This window comes from Drosophila takahashii, chromosome 2L (genome assembly GCF_030179915.1).
Source record: "Drosophila takahashii strain IR98-3 E-12201 chromosome 2L, DtakHiC1v2, whole genome shotgun sequence".
NCBI classification, from domain to species: domain Eukaryota; kingdom Metazoa; phylum Arthropoda; class Insecta; order Diptera; family Drosophilidae; genus Drosophila; species Drosophila takahashii.
In genome coordinates, this window is record NC_091678.1 from 3512666 (window position 1) to 3531227 (window position 18562).

An 18562-nucleotide genomic window follows, 5' to 3' on the forward strand; every position below is an offset into this window, starting at 1 on the left:
ACGTGAAGCAGCTCTTAATTTAGGTAACATCATAATACAAATCGTTTGAAGCAAATACTACAAATTGCGGATTACCATGGCGGACCAACTGTCACATCTTCGGAACGGCAAAACTTTGGACCTTCTGTAGAACGATGGTCGATGGCTGTCTGTGGAGTATGCCTAAAAAATTGTATCCAGAAGAATTTTGTAATGATTTACATTTTCAAAAAGTAAGTATCGACCGTGACACAGACCAATTTCTAAAATAAAGTTGCAAACAATATGTTTTATTTTGGTAATATTGTTTATTTTATGTTTTTATTTATTTATGCTTAATTAATGTGTATTTATTATGAAATAAAATGTAAGTAAATTACGGTAGTCTAATTATGCTCTGGAATAAGTTCCGATGCCCAAACATCTTGTGGCCAACCTGTACGGCCCTTAGTCGACATGGGAACATTCTGAAATAGGAATTAGCCATTAAGTTTTTGGTTAAAAAATAGTACTTTTTTTTAGTTTATAAACTTAAATCGACTTTTTAATTCAATCATTTTATTACACCTCAATTAAAGATGTGTAAATATTCTTTTTAAACGACTAACCTGATCCTAATATAGGAGGTCAAAAATGTACATTTGGAAACAACCAAAACAGTTAACAAGGGAGTTTTTGGTGGTTTCTGAATGCAACTCTTCGAGCATCTGGAATGCCCCTGGCAAGACTTTAAAACTTCTTATATCTCAGGTGCTACTACTGGGATAAAACTAAATTTGAAGCCATCGCAGAAAACAGTTAACAAGAAAACAATCTCTAAAAATTTCAAATAAATCTACATTTCAATACATATTTTCCATAGGAGGTTGGTTTGATTCGTTCATGTTATGTTGAAACACAAAGTGATTTTCAATAGGTTTTTTTTGGGATTTCCATCGTTTCATTTTTTAATTCTATTCTCGTAACAGATTTTGATTTTAACGGCCTGGGACCATTTTTACACCTTCATTGGTAAACTAGACAAATTGGTAGCTAATTTTGAATATATGTATATTTGTACATATGTGCAGCTTCAATCAAAAAGTACTGGCTGATGTTTAACGCACTCGCTTTGTTTGTATAGATCATAGTTTCTCTTTTTGTATACAACTTGAACCCACAAATAGATAATTAAGAAGTAAACAAAAAGATAACACGTGCACGGAAGCACTATGGAAACACTTTGCTATTTTATTTAGAAATGTAGTTCAGTTTTAATTGTTTTTGTTTGGAAGGCAAGACAACATCCAAAAAATTGGCATTGGGAAATCATTCTGAGTTTGTAAAACAAATCTATAAAGTTTTCCATTGTGGAGTGCTTGAAATGTTAAAGATTACATCTAATCTCTTAATTCAAAAAGAACAAACAATTTTTCAAAAAAACCATCTGAAATTATTTCCTTGATGTTTTCAATATTTCCCAGCGAAGTGTTTTGACAAAGCACTTGATTAATCAAACCCTTAATGGATTAAACACTTTTGAAACCGCACTTAGGCACTTGTCTCTTACATTCATATCTGTAACCAGATTGCCCTATTAAAGTAATGCTGCCAGCATTCACCCCTCTTTTCGTGAGGGCGGCGCTCGGATAGCATGGATTCTCAATTACGCCTGCGTGTGTCTGCGGTTTATCACTTCCCAAATTGCACAATAAAGTACAACTTACAACCGGTCACTGGTCTTATACATATGTCCAATCTCGATTTTTGATGCTAAACATGGCACTGCATTTCCATTAAGAAAATCAATCGTGTTTTCACTTGCGTATTAAAAGAGAAAATTGCCCCGCGCTTTACGGTTGGATTCTTTTTGAACGCAGAACTCAAATGTTCTTTTATAAAGTCAAGTGCTTTTATTTCTTATAATAAACAAACAATTGAGATATCTACCCCAGTGCAGAAACAAAGTATTGAGGGTGGGGAGAACCAATCTTGTGTACAATAAAAATACAAATTCCGACTATAGACCTCAATAAGATGAAAACAGAATTTAAGATGAGAATTGGTTTAAAATATACACAGAAATGTATTAGGCTCATGATAACTATCTACAAAAATAATAAATTAAACGCCCCCAATAAGCAGAAGCCTCTTGTATCTCTATTTCTTAGCAACAAAAGTATAAAAAGCGCAATGTTCTTTTGATTAGGTATCTACGAAATTATCGTTACTTAAAATCTTAAATTGATATCTTGAGCAAAAAAATATCAATTTGCATAAATATAGTCGTCAGTAAAACTACATGACGATAATTGCCAAGCACAATAATCACAAAAATCGTTTAATAAAAAAAATGTAAGTTGTCTAGTTCTATTATTCCGTCGGATCAACACATCCAAGGTTTTTGCATTGATTGAATATGGTAGAAAATCAATAGCAGTCCTTATGCAAAAGTAAATTAAAAACTAATTTAGTAAAACAAAAAATGTTTTTCTTACTTGAGGCTCTGACTTTAAACAGTGTTTCTTTTCGCTACAAATTTTCCGGCTGGCCGGCTTTAGTTCTGCTCGAAAACCGCCTTTCGGATCCTGATCTCCATCAAGAACATTAACTAAGTAGTTTATGTACAATATGGCCAACTTCAATGTTTTAATCTGTTAAGTAAACCAAACAATTACTTAACATTATATCGATCAAAATGTAGCAAATATTTAATATTAAAATATTTGCGATAAAAATTCAAGCAGATTAATCTCCGCCGGTGAAAGTACCTTCGATAATTTTGTATCTGTAGGAACGTTAGGTATCTTTTCCCGAAGGTAGGAAAACGCGTTGTTTATGCTTTGTGTCCGCCTCCTCTCCTTTTTGTTAGCTGTATTTCGTTTCTTAACGATCCGAGTACTCGAAGCTGGCACATAACCTATGTGATTTGTGTTATATATCTGTTGCTGAACTTGACTTTCAGAGTCTGAAACAACATTAAAACATATAAGCTTTAATTAAAACAACTCTACAATAATTGCGGATTTCTTAAAATGTTCCATTTTAAATCACTTCAGTTGAATTTGTACTATAATTTTTGGTAGTTCCACAAATTAAGATTTAAGTTGTTTGCAAATATCTGATTAATTTAATTGATTTCACTGCCACAAAGAACAAATGAGTTAAACATTTACGTTTCATGTCGAACATGGTAGCTGCATTATATACTGAGTTATAATACATGGTTGAGTATTCACGCCCCAAGGCAACCGAATTTTTAAACATTTTTTATTTTAATTATATAAATTGAAAATAATTTCGCGATTGGAGATCTTCATTTTCACTGCTGGTACGGAACATAAAATTCGTCTTTGCTGGCTGGGACGGAACTGAAAAACTGTTTCACTTGTTCAATGAGTAAGCAGCAGCATCTGGATATCCTCCCTCAAAAATCCACCAATCCGAGCGCTGCCTTTTTGTAATATCTCCGCCGGCCAATAGTGAGCACTTCAAGATTGTATGTACCCGTGTATGTATGTATATATGTTTGATTATCTATCCGAATATGACTTGCCTTCCATGGTCTAGTTCCTCTGTGTTTGAGCCATTTGTACTAAGTCGTTCTATCAGTCCTGTTGCCTTGACTAAAAACTCTACTAATACTAAAAGTTTGGGGATAAACATTTTATTAGGAGCTTGTAAATTGGTTATAGATAAAAAAATTCTTTGACTATACAGAGAAGGTATAGGGTACAGAAAACATGATTGGAAAATGTTTATTTTTTGCTTAAAAAACTCAATATTTTTTTATAGAAATTTTAATTTTTTATAATACCTATTTTAATTTCTGCAGTAAATAATTTTGTTTTCAAATTTTGAGCCATATTTTTGAAGGAAATAATATCAGTCACGAAATAGTCCAATAATCATTATTTTGTTTACCCTTGCAGAGGGAGTTACAATTTTATTTTAAAGTGTTTGAAGAAGACCTTGCCGCCAAAATTTATAAACCTATCCATAAATGTATGTTTGAAAGCTATCTGGATAAAACTGTTCAAAAGTTGTCCAATCGTAGATATACCTACATATACATATATGGGCACTTCCAAAAAAAAGTCCACCAAGCCAAAAACCTTGAAACTTGAATAAAACATATTTCCACCTGATTTTGCCTCAATATTAGTTTCTAATTAGTTGGATACTGAGCTTAACTACAAATTTGGAGTATAGTTTGATTATTTTTATGACAAACCCCACCAATATACGCAAAAATCAGTTTTTGGCTATTTTTTTGTTATTTTTTGGACCTGTCTTCTGTTGTTAATTTATCCTATAGGAATGCTAATATGTGACATTTTTCTGTACTGAATGCTTCATTCACATGCTAAACTATTAAGTTAAAAGCAAAACATCCAGCAATTGAGAGATAGAGGTAAAGAAATCCGCTTTACAAAACAGTCGGAAAAAATGTCCCGAGCGACATGTCCCGAGCGAATGTGGTTGAAACTGCATAAAAAAAAAAACGGCAAAGAATTTTTGAGTGAAACCAAAAGCATTTCACAGCGACATGTTTGAACAACATTCTAAAAAAAATCGCATTCAAATATTCCATCAGAATTCGCTAATTTCTGGTGTTGTATGAACTTCCCCGAAATCCACTTCTATTTTTGTCCCGAGCGAATATGGCAGTTTTTTACCGATATCTTAAAAACTAAAAGTGGTACAAAATCAAGATTTTTACCAAAAATAGAGCTTGGGAAGAGTGAATAGAAAAGCCCATAATTAAAATTAAAATCCATTGTTTTACAATTTTTTTTCAACTTTAAAGGTGTGCAAATGTCCCGAGCGACATTTTGGAAGTGCCCATATACTATAGAGTATACATAAGTCGATTCGCCGGGATTAATGAAAAATCGAAATGGCTTCATTGTTTTTTTTGCATGGACTCGAAAGGTAACACTGTGCAACAAAATGAATGCTTTTTAAATTTACCTCGATGGATGCTATATTTTTGAATTCGTTTCGAATACCCAAGCTAAACTGCGTTTTCCAAAAAGTTCCCCGACGCACGGATTCTTAGCACAAGGACCTCAAAGTTCGAAAAATGCTGAAACTGGCCATCTCTCCGGAGGCCTCAGAAGCAAACGGATTTATGGTTTGTTTAAACGTTAAAGTTTTTCAAATTACACACTCTTTATCTTTCAAACCCCATACTTAGAATAATTTTACGATTTTTTTTAAAGGGAGAAACAAATTCTAGAAAACATAGTCAAAAAACATAAAAGTATACAGCTGCGGTCAAAATAGTAGTAGTGTTGCCGCCCTGTGCTTCAAAAGTTTGTTGTTATAATTTATCTTCTTCTGGTAATATTGTATTGATTATAATTGTACTATTAGACTAATTGGATAAGAATATGCCCGATTTGTGTGGTAATACTAAGCTTACCAAACAATTCCTTAAAAGTTTACTTACGAAATTACCAATATCCATAAATAATTACAAAATTCATTGCACTGGTGAATTTTACAAAAATGTTTATTGTATCCATCTTTATTATAGATAAATTTGTTCTAATGGTACATCATAATATCTGTGCTTTGGTACAGACACATATAGGCATCGCAAAAAATACGCTTAGCGTGTTCAGGTAATACTTTATCGTTCGTTGAAGTTTCATTTATAGATCGTGCGCCTTCTTCCGAGAGCCACTGTGTTAATTCTGGAACACACGTAATTTCAGGTATATTGTATCCATTCTGTTCACCTGAAATGATTGATGAAAAAATGATTAGGGCAAACAAAACAATAAAACGAGTGTTCGGAAGGAAATGGCTTGTTCAGAAAATATAAACTGTTCTGATGGTAGCCAAGTTCTTTTTACTTCCCACTTTATTAATCCTACAATTGATGAGAACCGAAATATAATCCAGAAGTTAAAATGGTAAGCCAATTGTAAAAGGATTGTTCAGTGTATTTAACATGAGCGGGGAGCTTACCTTTTCTATCCGCCATTGAATCGAAAAAGCACCACGGTGCATCAGGCCCAGACCCAGACTTTACAAACGCCACGTAATGAGACGTTTCTATGCACACGACTGCAAATAATTCCATGTACAATCGCGGAACAACCATGTGCTCGGCCATGATTCTAAATTCTTTCGGGCTGTAGATCTTCTTCGACACATGATTAGTTCTGAAAGAAAGTGGTTTCAGTGATATACGAGTATTTACTTATTTAAGCTATCGAACCTCTTGATGTGAGAGTGAAACGTTTTAAGACACTTTGGACAAAACGCTGTGCATTCAAGTCCCGACCCAGCTTGCAGGCTACCAAAGCAATCGCGGCATTCGTACTCAGCCAGTTTGCCACAAAGAGAGCACTGTCGTGGAGCTAGGGTAAGGTATTCGATTAATTAATAAAATTTTAAAACAGAGCATTGCGAAAACCTACAATTTTCAATAATGTCCGTCACATCAAGTACTTGCGATGGCAATATTCTTGGATACATCTTATAATTTTTTCCGAAACGAGGCATTTGAATGATGAAACAAGAAGGAACCTCCTTGAGTTTTATATCCGAGGAGTGAAAGCTTTGCTCAAACAGTTGCTGGACACTCGGCAATGTTAACTTTTCATCCTTCTCCACGAATAATTGGTAAAAATAAGAATCTTGTCCCGAGCTTAGCTATAAAAGGAATTAGTTATTTAGTAATAAACTTAAACAAATGGTATATCAGCTCACCTTTAAAAAGGGTTCAACTCGCATTATTTGTGAGAGCAAACTATTTAGGAACTCTTCTGGATCTTTCTCCTCGCAGGTGAGACCGCTAACAGAACTAAGCTGATCCAACAATTCGCGAAGCTTCATCACACGATCAGATCGCACAAAAACGTTTTTTCGCAGTGGATTGACGATTTCATCGCGCAAAACCTTCTGAACTTCACCATAATTACGAATGTCCTGTGGAAAATATAATAAATTATGGAAATCGGTAGACAATTTGAATTGCTTACTTGTGGTCCCGGGTGCCTGTACAGAATTGAATCAAACACACTGGTGAATGTGAACATTGAAAATAGTGTGGCATCAAGATAGCAGGAATTATGGTGTCCTTGTATTCCTTTGAACTTCCCACAAATACTTGCAAGCTCTTCAGAGCTGTGTATTTCTAAAAACAAATAAGTAAATAAGTAAGTAAATTTATTTACATTCTCTCAAGTGTGTTTACCACTTACCTAGTGGTGGTATCGAACCATAAATAGCTGGGCAGTCAGCGACACCAAATTTCTTTGCTTGGTTAGTGGAAACTCTGTTTGCAGAAATACTATTATCAACATCAGCGAATCGTCGGTCAGCAGTGCATCTGTTGGCTGGTACAAAAATAGCTCGACCATCGTGGCAAGTAAATAAGCTGAAACAATGCGAGATAAAAAGATAGTTTTTAGTATATATGCGACTGGAAGAGAAGTGAGAAAATTGTACTCCTAATTTAGAGTTATCAAAAATATCATACCGAACACCATTATGCCTTCCATCCGATGTCACAACATTTTTCAAGTTTGATTCGTCTTCAACCTCTATACCAACGAGTACGTTTCTTGGTAGCCCAGGAGGAATACCAATCCATCTTATAACGCCATATAAATCGTCACACACTCCAGAATTCGAGACTTCTACAAGGGAACCAATCGCTAGCTCGGTTCCAGGTATTTCAATCAGAGGCTGGTAATCAGCGATTGTGAATCCTAGAATAAATAAAAATACAAAAATTAGAAAGATCTTTCTTGTGGTATTCTTAAAATCTAGAAACAGCTCCCTCAGAAACTCAAAGTGTCCCTCTTTCTGAAATAGCGTTCCGTTTCGTAATCAAACATACCCGGTTCTTCGGGCATGTAATTCGGTGAATAAAATTCCAACACTGTCAATGGGATATTGTTGTGGATATCCAACTCAGAAGACACTGGTTTTTGGTACATATTCATTTTGAATATTCGCACAGCACGGTTTCGTTAATGATGTTAATATTATTTAGCAGTTGTGAGCTTTGACAAAGTTCAACGCAAATAAAACTCCTCAACAACTGCATGTATCAACTCAGAGAACTGGCATTTTACGTGAACGTAAATAGAATATATGTATTTGTATGTATTTGGCCGGCGGTCTAAAAATAAATGCACATTTTCTTCTGAGATGTTTTGCAAGATAGCAAAGTGAATAAATAACTTACAAAAACTTTAAAAAATCATCGATTATAGGTTTAAAAATTTATCGTTGTAAAATTATCTATTATCTATTGCATAGTTAAAAAAAAAAGGAAATATGGAACTTCGAAGTATAAAACGATTATTTTTATACAGAGAAATATGTAAACAAGTGTGTGAACTAATAATAATAATAGCGAACAAAGATTTATGTTAATAAAAGCCTCAAGAGTGATTTCCTGTTTGAAAAGTTTAACTGTAGTGCAACTTTTGAGTAAAAAAACTTAAAACCATAAATAAGTGCCCCAAATCAACAAAAAATCCTAATCATTAAACTTTGTTTTGTATTCATAACGCTTTAAAGTTATTAAAAATAGGGACTTCCCCGTTATCGCGCTCAACCAATACAAGAATTCCTCTTTAAGCTTCTAGGCAAACCGCTAACAGAAACTTACGTAGGGGTTCCTCTGGTTCAACTTTTGGTAATGTAGGGGAAGATGGTTTCAGAATTGTATCTTCGCAAATATTTGGTTCTGTTGCCGATTTGCTTTTGTTGTTTAAAATCATAGCAGCCGCTCCCGCTCGTTTGGGCCAATTTGTTCCAAGAATGTCTGCCAAATCAACATCCTCGTGATAGGGATTTTCCACAGCTCCATGGTTTCCCTCGCTGTTTCTAAATATTGTAAGTTGATTAGCTTTATTTAATAACTGCCATCTGATCTACTTACTTTAATATTCCATTTTTTCTATTGGGAATCTTCTTTGGATAAACATGGGTTTTGTGCTCGCTCTCGTTGGATAGTTCATAGTTCTCCAGGGAGTCACTAAATCTATTAGTAATGGTTAACTTTTTTTCTTTTTCGGCTTCATGATCGGATTTGGAATTCATTATTTCCAACTAAAGGCTGTATAAGAAAAAGTTGTAATGATTAAATAAAATCGTATTTATTAAATATGAATGGTGACTAGCTGTTTGTTTAAGTATCTTTAAGGAACCATCATTTTATATTTTACACAGCTGTCTATATACATTTGTATGTACATTTGTAAGTTAAACGGAAATCGGCCTTGATTATTGATGTAACTGCTTGTTTGCATTTGCTTGCATACAAACGTATGTATGTATGTACGCGACATCAGGTTGCTCTGAAATCATTTTAATAAACAGGCAATGTTTTCTACCTTATTGAGCGGATCTTGCGCACATTTTCACAAAAGAAGTCTTCAAGTACCAATTACATCAAATAACAATCACGATTCCCCTAAAATTGTTCCCTAATTGATAAAAACAATGACACACAACAACGTCACTACATCGATTTACAAATGTTGTTGCCGACCGGAATGCCAAGTGACTGAGGTGGCCGACCCATTGTTACCAAAGTTTTATTACAATTTCAGTCCTAAACATATGTTTATAACAAACAAATAAGATAGTAGTTATATCCTTGAATTATATTTTGGTATTTATACTATTTTGTGTCTTTTAGAATGCGATTGGAATAAATTCTGGATATCGTCATCGATTTTCGATTAACATTAATGGTGTTCCTGTAAGGCCCTGTCCAGACTACGGTCGAGTCCGACTGTTATGTAAAAGGTTTTTTGTCTTATTTTGGATCTAATTTGCAAAAGATTACAGATTTCTGATTGATTTTTTAAATTGTATATCCATTATCAGTAAAACTTTTGACGAGGTGTACATTTTTTTTTGCTCAATTAACTGTAGGAGTACGATACATAGGTCAAAACAAATGTCTAACAGAGTTTATCCTCTCGTTTACCAATTTTTTTTATTACGTACAAGTTTTTAAATATATTTTCTTAAATAATTTTCGTTTTTAGACATAATTTACAACATATATCAAATATTTCGGTAAAGTGTTTAATACGTTCTAGAATTTAATCTATTTTTATTGTTGTTTATAATTCTGTTGGAGTCCAAATTAAAAGCAATGAATTCTAGTCATATGTAACAGTTTTTATAGGCAGGATTAAGTTCAACAGCTGTTCCTTAATTTACTTCTGAGGTCCCTCAGCTGCTGTGGATGGAACTGGTAGTTCCAAGTTTATAGCATTTTGAAAGCCCATTGGTTGCAGCTGAACAAATTGGAATGGAAAGGAGAAAGGCATTCCGCGAAAGGCATTAGCCGATTCCTGCGGACTTAGGTCTACATTTGAGCTATTAACAAATTCTGGAGCTGAGTTTGCGGTCTCCAAATCCTTTCCCGTTATATTAAAATGAGTAGTGGGACCCACAAGTTTGAGGGAAACTGCATCTCGTCCAGTAGAAGTTGTTTCAAGATTACTTTTGGCTATGTATTCGTGCTTATACTGCGGTTCCAGATTACTTTTGGTCATGTATTCCTGCTTATACTGCGGCTCAGTACTGCTTTTGGTTACATATTCCTGACCATACTGCGATGGTATTGTATTTTGATAGTCTTCTATCCTCGGGGGATGGTCCAGTTCCCTTGATTTATATACCCTGTTATAATAATTTGATGATGGTAGAGAAGAAGGCTCATGCTCTCTAGGCGGCGGATGCTCCAATTCCACATTGTATTTGAACTCCTCCGGTCGGGGATAGTGTTCAAAAGGTGATGGCTCGAATTTATATGGCTCACTTGATCGAATGTAAACTGGGACCTTTCGTTCTACCTCAACCTTGTAGGGAACTGGCACTTTCTGGGGCACTTTGATTTCCACTGGATAGGGCACGGTCCGTAGAACTGGATACGGTTTTGGGACATGGACTATTTTCTCAATGATTTTTTCGACCACATATGGTTTTGGAACTTGGACCGGTTTGGGGATGTGTATCACCTTCTCCACAATTTTTTCAATTGGCACATGTATTATTTTCTCAACCGTTACATTTACAAGCTTGGGTACATGTACGATCTTCTCCACAATTTTCTCAATGGGTACGTGCACAACTTTTTCCACGGGATACGGTTGAGGGACTGTTTTAATCATTTCCTTGATGTGGTTGTGATGATGGTGGTGATGATGATGCTTGATCTTGACTTTCATCCGCTTGCTATCCTTCTTACTTGAGTGTTGCTGCTGTTCCCCCTGTTCATGCAGAATGGATTGGGTTCCGATTTGCTCAGATGCCTGGTACTGTCCATCCTCTTCATCTATATGCTCATGAATTTCCTCAAAAGTGTGGTAGTGCTTACTTTCCGAACTGTCATCCGTGTAATGGGGACTGACATTTTTCCTCAGAGCATTTGGCGGTTTATATTTGTTTTTATGTCTCGTTATTCTCTCGGATGGCTTTTGATAGGTTTTCAGGCCGCGCTTTAAAGTCACGTTTCGATCAGGCTCTCGGTTAAAATGTTGCATAGCCAGTTTGTCCGGTCTTCTTCCGGTATTATGAATAGGTTCCTTTCCGAAATCAGGATAGCTCCAATCATGGCTTTCAACATTTCTGCTTTTATTCACAGCATAGGAATTACTTTGTGCCGCACTTCCAAAAATGATTAAAGGTATAAATAAATATCCAGGAAAGAAAGTTATCTGAAATGGGAAATTTGTAAGTAACATTTTACAAGACGTTTTTGAGTATAGCTTACCATAGGGTTCATTCTTAAAATTTTTTTTAGTCTCGCTTGGATTTGGGATGTGGTTTGTTCAACGCCTTGAACAGAAATGATTTTTTCGCCGTTCCAAGAAAGTATTTATATGAACATGAAACATAATTAAAAATTTATGAAGTTTAATTTCTTGAACTGAACTTTGAATACACTACAATTAATGTATTTTTTTCTTAAATGTTTTTTTTAGGTTAATACATTAATTTATTGCGCTAGAAATTTCGTTCAAAAATTCCATTAAAATATAAAACAGCCTTTTTTATTTTTACTAAGCAAATGCAAAAATCATCAGAGATTTAACTTGCCCTCTTGGAAGTGGATAAATCAGCAAAAGTACACTTATATTTCTTTACGATTGAAAGCCCGCGGTCGCGTGACTTTAGTTTTATATGCATTTGTACAAGTGCAATATTTTTTTAAATGTTTGAAATTTCTCTAGGTGAATATTTCAAAGAAGCTCGCTCCTGTAGTAATTAAAGTGCATTGAGCTCCGGTTTACGGAAACGCCATGAATTATGTAATTTCCTGCAGTATCCGTTGCAGTTTTCAAGAGTGAATAAATTGCATTTTCCGTACACCCATTTGGTGATTACAGAACAGGGTTAAGTAACTGACAGAAACCATTTCCGATAAGAAGCTCCCTATGGAACATTTTCTATTATTACTCATCACACACACCTCTGATTATTTCCAAGCGAAAGAAAAATAAACAATGTATTAGAACTATTTAAGTTTTTGGATATATTGACTGCATGAAATCAACAATAATAAACTTAGTCTAACTCGATTCTATTTTCTAAAAATAGACTTCCCGTGTGCATCTTAGACTCCTTAATTTTTAAGTGTGAGCTTAGCAAATCATCCATGGTGATGCTAACGTTATTTCGATCCAGAGCTGCGCCGGATGGGTCGCTAGAAGTGATGAGCTGCCTCATCCTGTAAACCGATGCATTCCGGCACATTTCCCGGAGGTCAGAGCCCGAAAAGTTATTTGTGAGCTTGGACAAGCGGTTCAGGTCGACATCCTGGCTTATTTCCTCCGACTGCAGAATCAATTTCAGAATGTCGTTTCGCTGCGTTTCGGTAGGAAGGCCAATGTGGAACTGAGCTGGCATCCTGCGGAGAATGGCCTTGTCCAGATCCTGAGGTCTGTTCGTGGCGCCCATTACGATCACAGTCGAATTGGAGTTTGTGCTGAGGCCATCCCACAGCATCATAAACTGGGTCTTCATCATGGCGGTGGCCTCGTGGTCGTTCAAGTTGCGGGAACGCAGGAAGGAATCGATTTCGTCAATGAATATGATGCATGGCTCGATTTTCGCAGCCAGCGAAAAGACGGCCGAAGTCAATTTCTGGGATTCCCCGTACCACTTATCGGTGAGAATGGCGACGTCTAAGTTGATAAAGCGCATTCCCGCCTCCTTTGCCGTCGCCTTCGCTATCAGCGTTTTTCCGCAGCCGGGAGGCCCATGGAGCAGAACGCCTTTGGGCGCCTGCCACAACTTCGAGCGCTTGAAGAGATCCTTGTGCTGGACCGGCAGAACCACCGATTCCCTCAGCTCCTGAATGACGGTATCCAGACCGGCGATATCGGACCAACTGACTGTTATGTCGGCCGGAACAACCAAATGTGACGCAATCATTAACTCGTAGTCGTTAAACTCTTGGGCATTCAGCTTGAACCCGTCTTTCTCGGCCAGTCTGCAAGGCAAGAATTTAGATAAGTGTCATAAATAACGCCCTTCTCTATCTTAAATCAATAAAAACCTTTTCAACTGCTCTTCGGCCAGGACTTTGGCTTTTTTCTTGTTTTTACTGGTCGGGTCCAACTGGTTCATCATCCATTTCACCGAATAAAACGTTATCAGCGAGGCCACAGAAAGACGAATCAGCACTTGGAACATTTGTCCCTTGCTCAGCTCGGCGCCTCCAAAGCCGAAGTTATCCATGTCCTAGCAGATATTCTATTTGAAGCGAAAACGTTGTGACAAATGTGATTTTTTTACTCTTCTTTTTCCATGCACAAGACTAGGGGTGGAAAAACAGCGATAGAAAACTCAATGTATCGATGTTTTTAAATTGTTTGGATGCATGTTTTACTAGGCTCTATCGATTATTATCATTTTTAAAATTCGTTATTTAATTATAGGGGATTCCCTAAACTGTTGAATTGCTGAATTGTTGAAAATTCAACAAAAATTTCAGCAATTAAGGGAACGACCCAAAATGGTTCCTGTTGAATTTTCAAACAGCTGTTATTTGTTGAAAAGTTTCACGGAACTTAAAGCATGTAAAATTTGATTTATTATTGCTAGTTACTGTCTAAAAGTGTTACCAAGGTAAAAAGAACCACAAATATGCTTTCAAAGTTTATTTTAAAATAAATAATGCTTACTGGTGATACTAAAATGTTACAGAGTTGCCACGACTTTTAAAAAAAGGTGACAACTCTGGCTTTTCAGCAATTCAACAAAATTTTAAACAGCCCCGAGGCTGTTGAATTGCTGAAATTTCTGAAAGTTGACTTTGTATGGAACAGCTAATTAACAGCTGACCAAAATTCAACAATTCAGCAATTCAACAGTTTAGGGAATCCCCCTGTTTCTTAAAAATCTAGTGTTAATTTATAATAATAAATTGTTAATAATAATAACAATAATATAATTTCTTGTTTTAAGGTTGTGGGTGTCACCGAAACCGTTGATGGTTTTGGGGACGATTGGTTTGGAAATCAACAAACCAAAACCGACGGGGTCACAGAATGTAAAGAAGCTTTAAAGCTGGTTTTAACTATAGTTCCCAGCTTACGTGTTACACTGAACAAAACCAGTTTAAATGTAATGGAAAGTTAAGTTAAAGTCTTCTATATCAAATGAATTTATAAAAACTGCAGAAATATAAGGGGTTTTAGTAGATTCTATTCAACGTTTAAAAGTCCCATTTGATATGATAGAAATTCTATCATAGAATATAACTGACTCTTAAATTGAAACTGGAATTTTCTGTGTAAAACGTAAGCTAAGAACTTTATTGGGAAGCAGCTTTAAAGCTGATTGGCTTTAAGAAAGATTGTTTCAGAAATCAAATTAGTTGTGATTTTGGTTCATTGCTGGCCGAACGTTTCGCTACCTCGTCAAATTAAATAAGTCTAAGCAAACGAGTATGTATTATATTTTAATAACTTAACTTTAAGATCTTCCTGTCTGCGCGATTTAAGTCCTAAAAGATTTTGCTCACTCACTATTTAGGAAGATACATCCAGTAATAATGTTTATATCCTCGCTAAAGCATAAAATGAAAACTTATCTTAAATTTTTTTTGCTATGATTAAAATTTACTTTTAAGTTTAAAAATCTTGAAGTGCGATTTTGAAATCGATTTCTAATAAGCAATTCAAAATATATATTCAAAATATATTTTAGGGAAATGTCTTTATAATTGAATACCTGTGTAAATATACATCCATATACATATGTATTTATTCTGCCAGATGTTAAAGATTAATGAATAAAGTGTATAAAAAAGTTCTGGCTTATGACATTTATATATGGTCATATGGGCATTGATAAACATTTTTAATGCACGTGTTACATTGTAACTAACACCAGTTATATGGCATTTTTATTAACAAATAAAAGTACTGTTAGCATTAAAAGCCATGATAATTATCGCTCAGTCGTATACTGAAAGGTTGTTTTTTCGCTTATAATTTAATATATAAAGTCTTGTGAGAGAAAAAAAAAGTTCAAATTTTAAAGCTTTAAAAAAAATATAGATGATCTTGTGTTGAAGAAAGAAAATTGTATCTTCTTGTGCTGAAGTATTTTATGGTTTACCCAACCAATGTGTAAGAATAGGCAATATCCACCCAAGCGGATGTTTAGGCACATATTTTGAAAGATTTTACCAAGAAATCGTATTTTTATTTTTCAGTAACATGATATTACTCAATTTCCTTATATTATGCGCCTGCATTTTAACTTGTGGAGCGCAAAACACTTCCGTGGACAATTTGATTGCAGAAATTTTTAGAACCGGTGATACACGTAGCTCAATCGGACCAATTACTTCAAATGCAAATCCAGGATCAGTCCAAATTGAATCCTGTGGCTATCAAAAAGAGTGTGTTCGCCGTTGGTTGTGTAAAAGTGGCACGATTAACACCAATGGAGAAGGTCTAATTGATATTCGAATCGGATCTGGCTCACAATGCAAAAACTATATGGACCTGTGCTGTGATCTTTCAAACAAGGTGAAGTAAAAGTAAAAAATGTTAAAAAAGTTTTTATTCCAATTTTTTATCTAATCTGGTAATATAGAGCGTTGACCCTATATTCCCGATTGCACCTGATAATCCCAAGGGCTGTGGTTACAAGAATTCCAACGGCGTTGGCTTTAAAATTATTGGAGCTGTAAACCAGGAGGCCGAGTTTGGAGAATTCCCTTGGATGTTAGCAATTCTCCGAGAAGAAGGACCACGTAACGTGTACGAATGCGGAGGAGCTTTGATAGCTCCGAATGTGGTTTTGACTGCGGCTCATTGTGCTCGCAACAAAGAACGGAGTTCTATTGTTGGTAAGAAAGTGTCTTTAATGTTATTTCTAATACTAATTCTAAGCTAATAATTTCAGTGAGAGCTGGGGAATGGGACACGCAAATAACGCAAGAAATCATTGGCCATGAGGACCGACATGTGAAGGAAATAGTGTATCATGAACAGTTTAATAAGGGAGCCCTTTACAACGACATTGCTCTTATGTTACTGGAAAGCCCATTTTCCTCCAAACCAAACATTCAACCAGTTTGTTTGCCCAATGTGGGTGAGAACTTTGATTTTGATCGTTGTTATGCAACCGGCTGGGGCAAAAACCAGTTTGGCAAGGACGGGGAATACCAGGTAATCCTGAAAAAGGTGGATATGCCCGTGGTGCCTGCACAACAGTGCCAGGCAAACCTGCGAGAAACTCGTCTCGGCAGGCACTTTATTTTACACGACAGTTTCATTTGCGCTGGCGGCGAAAAGGACAAGGATACTTGCAAGGGAGACGGAGGTTCCCCCCTAGTATGCCCAATTAAGGGCCAGAAAGACCGATTTGTGTCGGCCGGAATTATTTCCTGGGGAGTCCTCTGTGGCGAAGAAAACATCCCCGGTTTGTATGCCAACGTGGCCTATCTTCGTCCGTGGATTGACGCAAAATTGCAAAATTGGAATATTGATCCCACCTATTATACACCCTAAAATCAAAATGTAATAATTAAATATTTTATTATGTACTTTCTGACGAATTGGGATAAATATAAATAAACTTATTACAGTTCAAATATTGAGTTATAACTTAAGAGAGTTTGGAAAATGAATTGAATTCAAATTTAAATTTTTTTAGCGGGAGAATTTGCAATCGATAGTTTAAAGAACTATGGTAGTCTCGGTGTAAAGCTTATTATTAAAAATATTTAAATTAAAGTTATGAAATCGTATTACCTTATTTTGTTTTATTTTTATTTATAATAATAATTTATTTAATAATAAATAAAACAAAAGAAATAATTGGAAGTGGAACCCCATATCGATAACGCTGCGATAAAATCGAAAGCATCAATGTGTCTGGGGGCTTCGCTTCTGAACGTGTGTGTGTAATATTCGATGCGCTTACACATACATATGATGAACAGGAATTCTCAGTTTATTCATCAAATGAACACAAATTTGTAAATCCAAACGGAACGCCGACTTCAATTGTTCGGTACTTACGGAAACAGAAACATGGAATCGTTTAAGCAGAACGACGGCAATCGTGACGAGCTAATTATTCAGCAGCAGCGGGACATCGAGAAGGAGGTGAGTGTGCAGAAAGAAGGCAGTGTACAGGGCAATAATAACGCCCTGCATAATAATTTCAGATCAGTGATACTACTCCCTTGGTCAGCGAGCAGTTGCCCCTGACTTGCCTGTGGGCGGAGTACAATGGCGACGAGATCTTCACCGCCAAGATCCAGGACCTCGCCAAGAAGTACAAGTTCATTCGCCGCACCCGCCCCGATGGCAATTGTTTCTTCCGGGCCTTCGCCTACTCGTACTTGGAGTACTTGATCTCAAACAGCAGTGCCTATCAGGAGTTCCGCAAGCTGGCCGAGGAGTCCAAGGAGAAGCTAGTTCAGCTGGGATTTCCCAGCTTCACCCTAGAGGACTTCCATGAGACCGTAAGTACATCTTGTCAAGCGTGAATTGTATTACTTATGCCCTTTGTATTACCTAGTTCATGGAGGTCATCAAGCGCGTCAGTCCCGACAATCCAGGCGGACACAGCCAGGTTCAGAGCGAGTTGCACAAAATCTTCAACGAGCAGGGATATTCGGACTACGTGGTGGTCTACCTCCGTTTGATTACCTCGGGAAAACTGCAGGAGGAGGCCGACTTTTACCAGAATTTCATCGAGGGGGACCTAACCATCGAGGCCTTCCGGCATCTCGAAGTGGAACCGATGTACAAGGAGTCGGATCACATCCACATAATCGCCCTTTGCACTGCCCTCGGCGCAGGGGTACGGGTTGAGTACTTGGATCGAGGCGAAGGCGGCACCGTCAAGGCCCACGATTTCCCCGAGGGAACTGAGCCCAGAATTTACCTGATTTATAGACCAGGCCACTACGATATACTGTATCCAAATTAAATTGCTCTTAATAGTTTCTAGATCATGGAACGATTTATGTATATAAGGTGTAAAATAAATTACCATTTATTTGCATATAAATCTCAATAAGCCTTAATCCTTTTTACTAGACCCTCAAACCAACCAGAAAAGCGAAACGTTTGTT

At 36.3% G+C, this 18562-nt stretch overlaps 6 protein-coding genes across 10 annotated transcripts; 2 read left to right on the forward strand and 4 right to left on the reverse strand.

Annotated features, from left to right (window-relative positions):
• Positions 1–269: 269 nt before the first annotated feature.
• On the reverse strand, positions 270–3317 carry Hand (heart- and neural crest derivatives-expressed protein). Its single transcript, XM_017148538.3, has 4 exons — positions 3135–3317; positions 2730–2926; positions 2457–2612; positions 270–446 (listed from the first exon to the last, which is right to left on the reverse strand). Exons 1-4 carry the CDS (start codon positions 3223–3225, stop codon positions 366–368), a joined length of 525 nt encoding a protein of 174 aa, XP_017004027.2. The 5' UTR covers positions 3226–3317; the 3' UTR covers positions 270–365.
• Positions 3318–5449: 2132 nt separating this feature from the next.
• Positions 5450–9665, reverse strand: CYLD (ubiquitin carboxyl-terminal hydrolase CYLD). Of its 4 annotated transcripts, none has more exons than XM_017148529.3 (11): positions 9538–9665; positions 8873–9049; positions 8600–8817; positions 7457–7688; positions 7179–7354; positions 6957–7111; positions 6685–6903; positions 6393–6627; positions 6191–6332; positions 5938–6134; positions 5450–5705 (listed from the first exon to the last, which is right to left on the reverse strand). In XM_017148529.3, the coding sequence occupies exons 2-11, from the start codon at positions 9031–9033 to the stop codon at positions 5512–5514; spliced, it is 1929 nt and encodes a 642-aa protein (XP_017004018.2). In that variant the 5' UTR covers positions 9034–9049; positions 9538–9665; the 3' UTR covers positions 5450–5511. The 4 variants fall into 4 exon arrangements, with proteins under 4 accessions (XP_017004018.2, XP_070074881.1, XP_070074880.1 ...); XM_070218780.1 differs by having other exon boundaries at positions 9524–9660; XM_070218779.1 differs by lacking the exon at positions 9538–9665 and adding an exon at positions 9327–9466.
• Positions 5712–16993, forward strand: LOC108062035 (phenoloxidase-activating factor 2-like). 2 transcript variants are annotated; one of them, XM_070218783.1, is made up of 4 exons: positions 5712–5882; positions 15680–15998; positions 16066–16321; positions 16378–16993. In XM_070218783.1, the coding sequence occupies exons 1-4, from the start codon at positions 5770–5772 to the stop codon at positions 16983–16985; spliced, it is 1296 nt and encodes a 431-aa protein (XP_070074884.1). In that variant the 5' UTR covers positions 5712–5769; the 3' UTR covers positions 16986–16993. The 2 variants fall into 2 exon arrangements, with proteins under 2 accessions (XP_070074884.1, XP_017004025.2); XM_017148536.3 differs by lacking the exon at positions 5712–5882 and adding an exon at positions 14843–14906.
• On the reverse strand, positions 9827–11843 carry LOC108062039 (uncharacterized). The gene is made up of 2 exons (XM_017148539.3): positions 11726–11843; positions 9827–11669 (listed from the first exon to the last, which is right to left on the reverse strand). The coding sequence occupies exons 1-2, from the start codon at positions 11735–11737 to the stop codon at positions 10164–10166; spliced, it is 1518 nt and encodes a 505-aa protein (XP_017004028.2). The 5' UTR covers positions 11738–11843; the 3' UTR covers positions 9827–10163.
• On the reverse strand, positions 12464–13789 carry nmd (no mitochondrial derivative). The gene is made up of 2 exons (XM_017148537.3): positions 13514–13789; positions 12464–13447 (listed from the first exon to the last, which is right to left on the reverse strand). The coding sequence occupies exons 1-2, from the start codon at positions 13693–13695 to the stop codon at positions 12520–12522; spliced, it is 1110 nt and encodes a 369-aa protein (XP_017004026.1). The 5' UTR covers positions 13696–13789; the 3' UTR covers positions 12464–12519.
• A 373-nt stretch (positions 16994–17366) lies between the features above and the next one.
• On the forward strand, positions 17367–18498 carry LOC108062108 (ubiquitin thioesterase otubain-like). Its single transcript, XM_017148645.3, has 3 exons — positions 17367–17585; positions 17648–17947; positions 18004–18498. The coding sequence occupies exons 1-3, from the start codon at positions 17511–17513 to the stop codon at positions 18415–18417; spliced, it is 789 nt and encodes a 262-aa protein (XP_017004134.2). The 5' UTR covers positions 17367–17510; the 3' UTR covers positions 18418–18498.
• Positions 18499–18562: the final 64 nt, after the last annotated feature.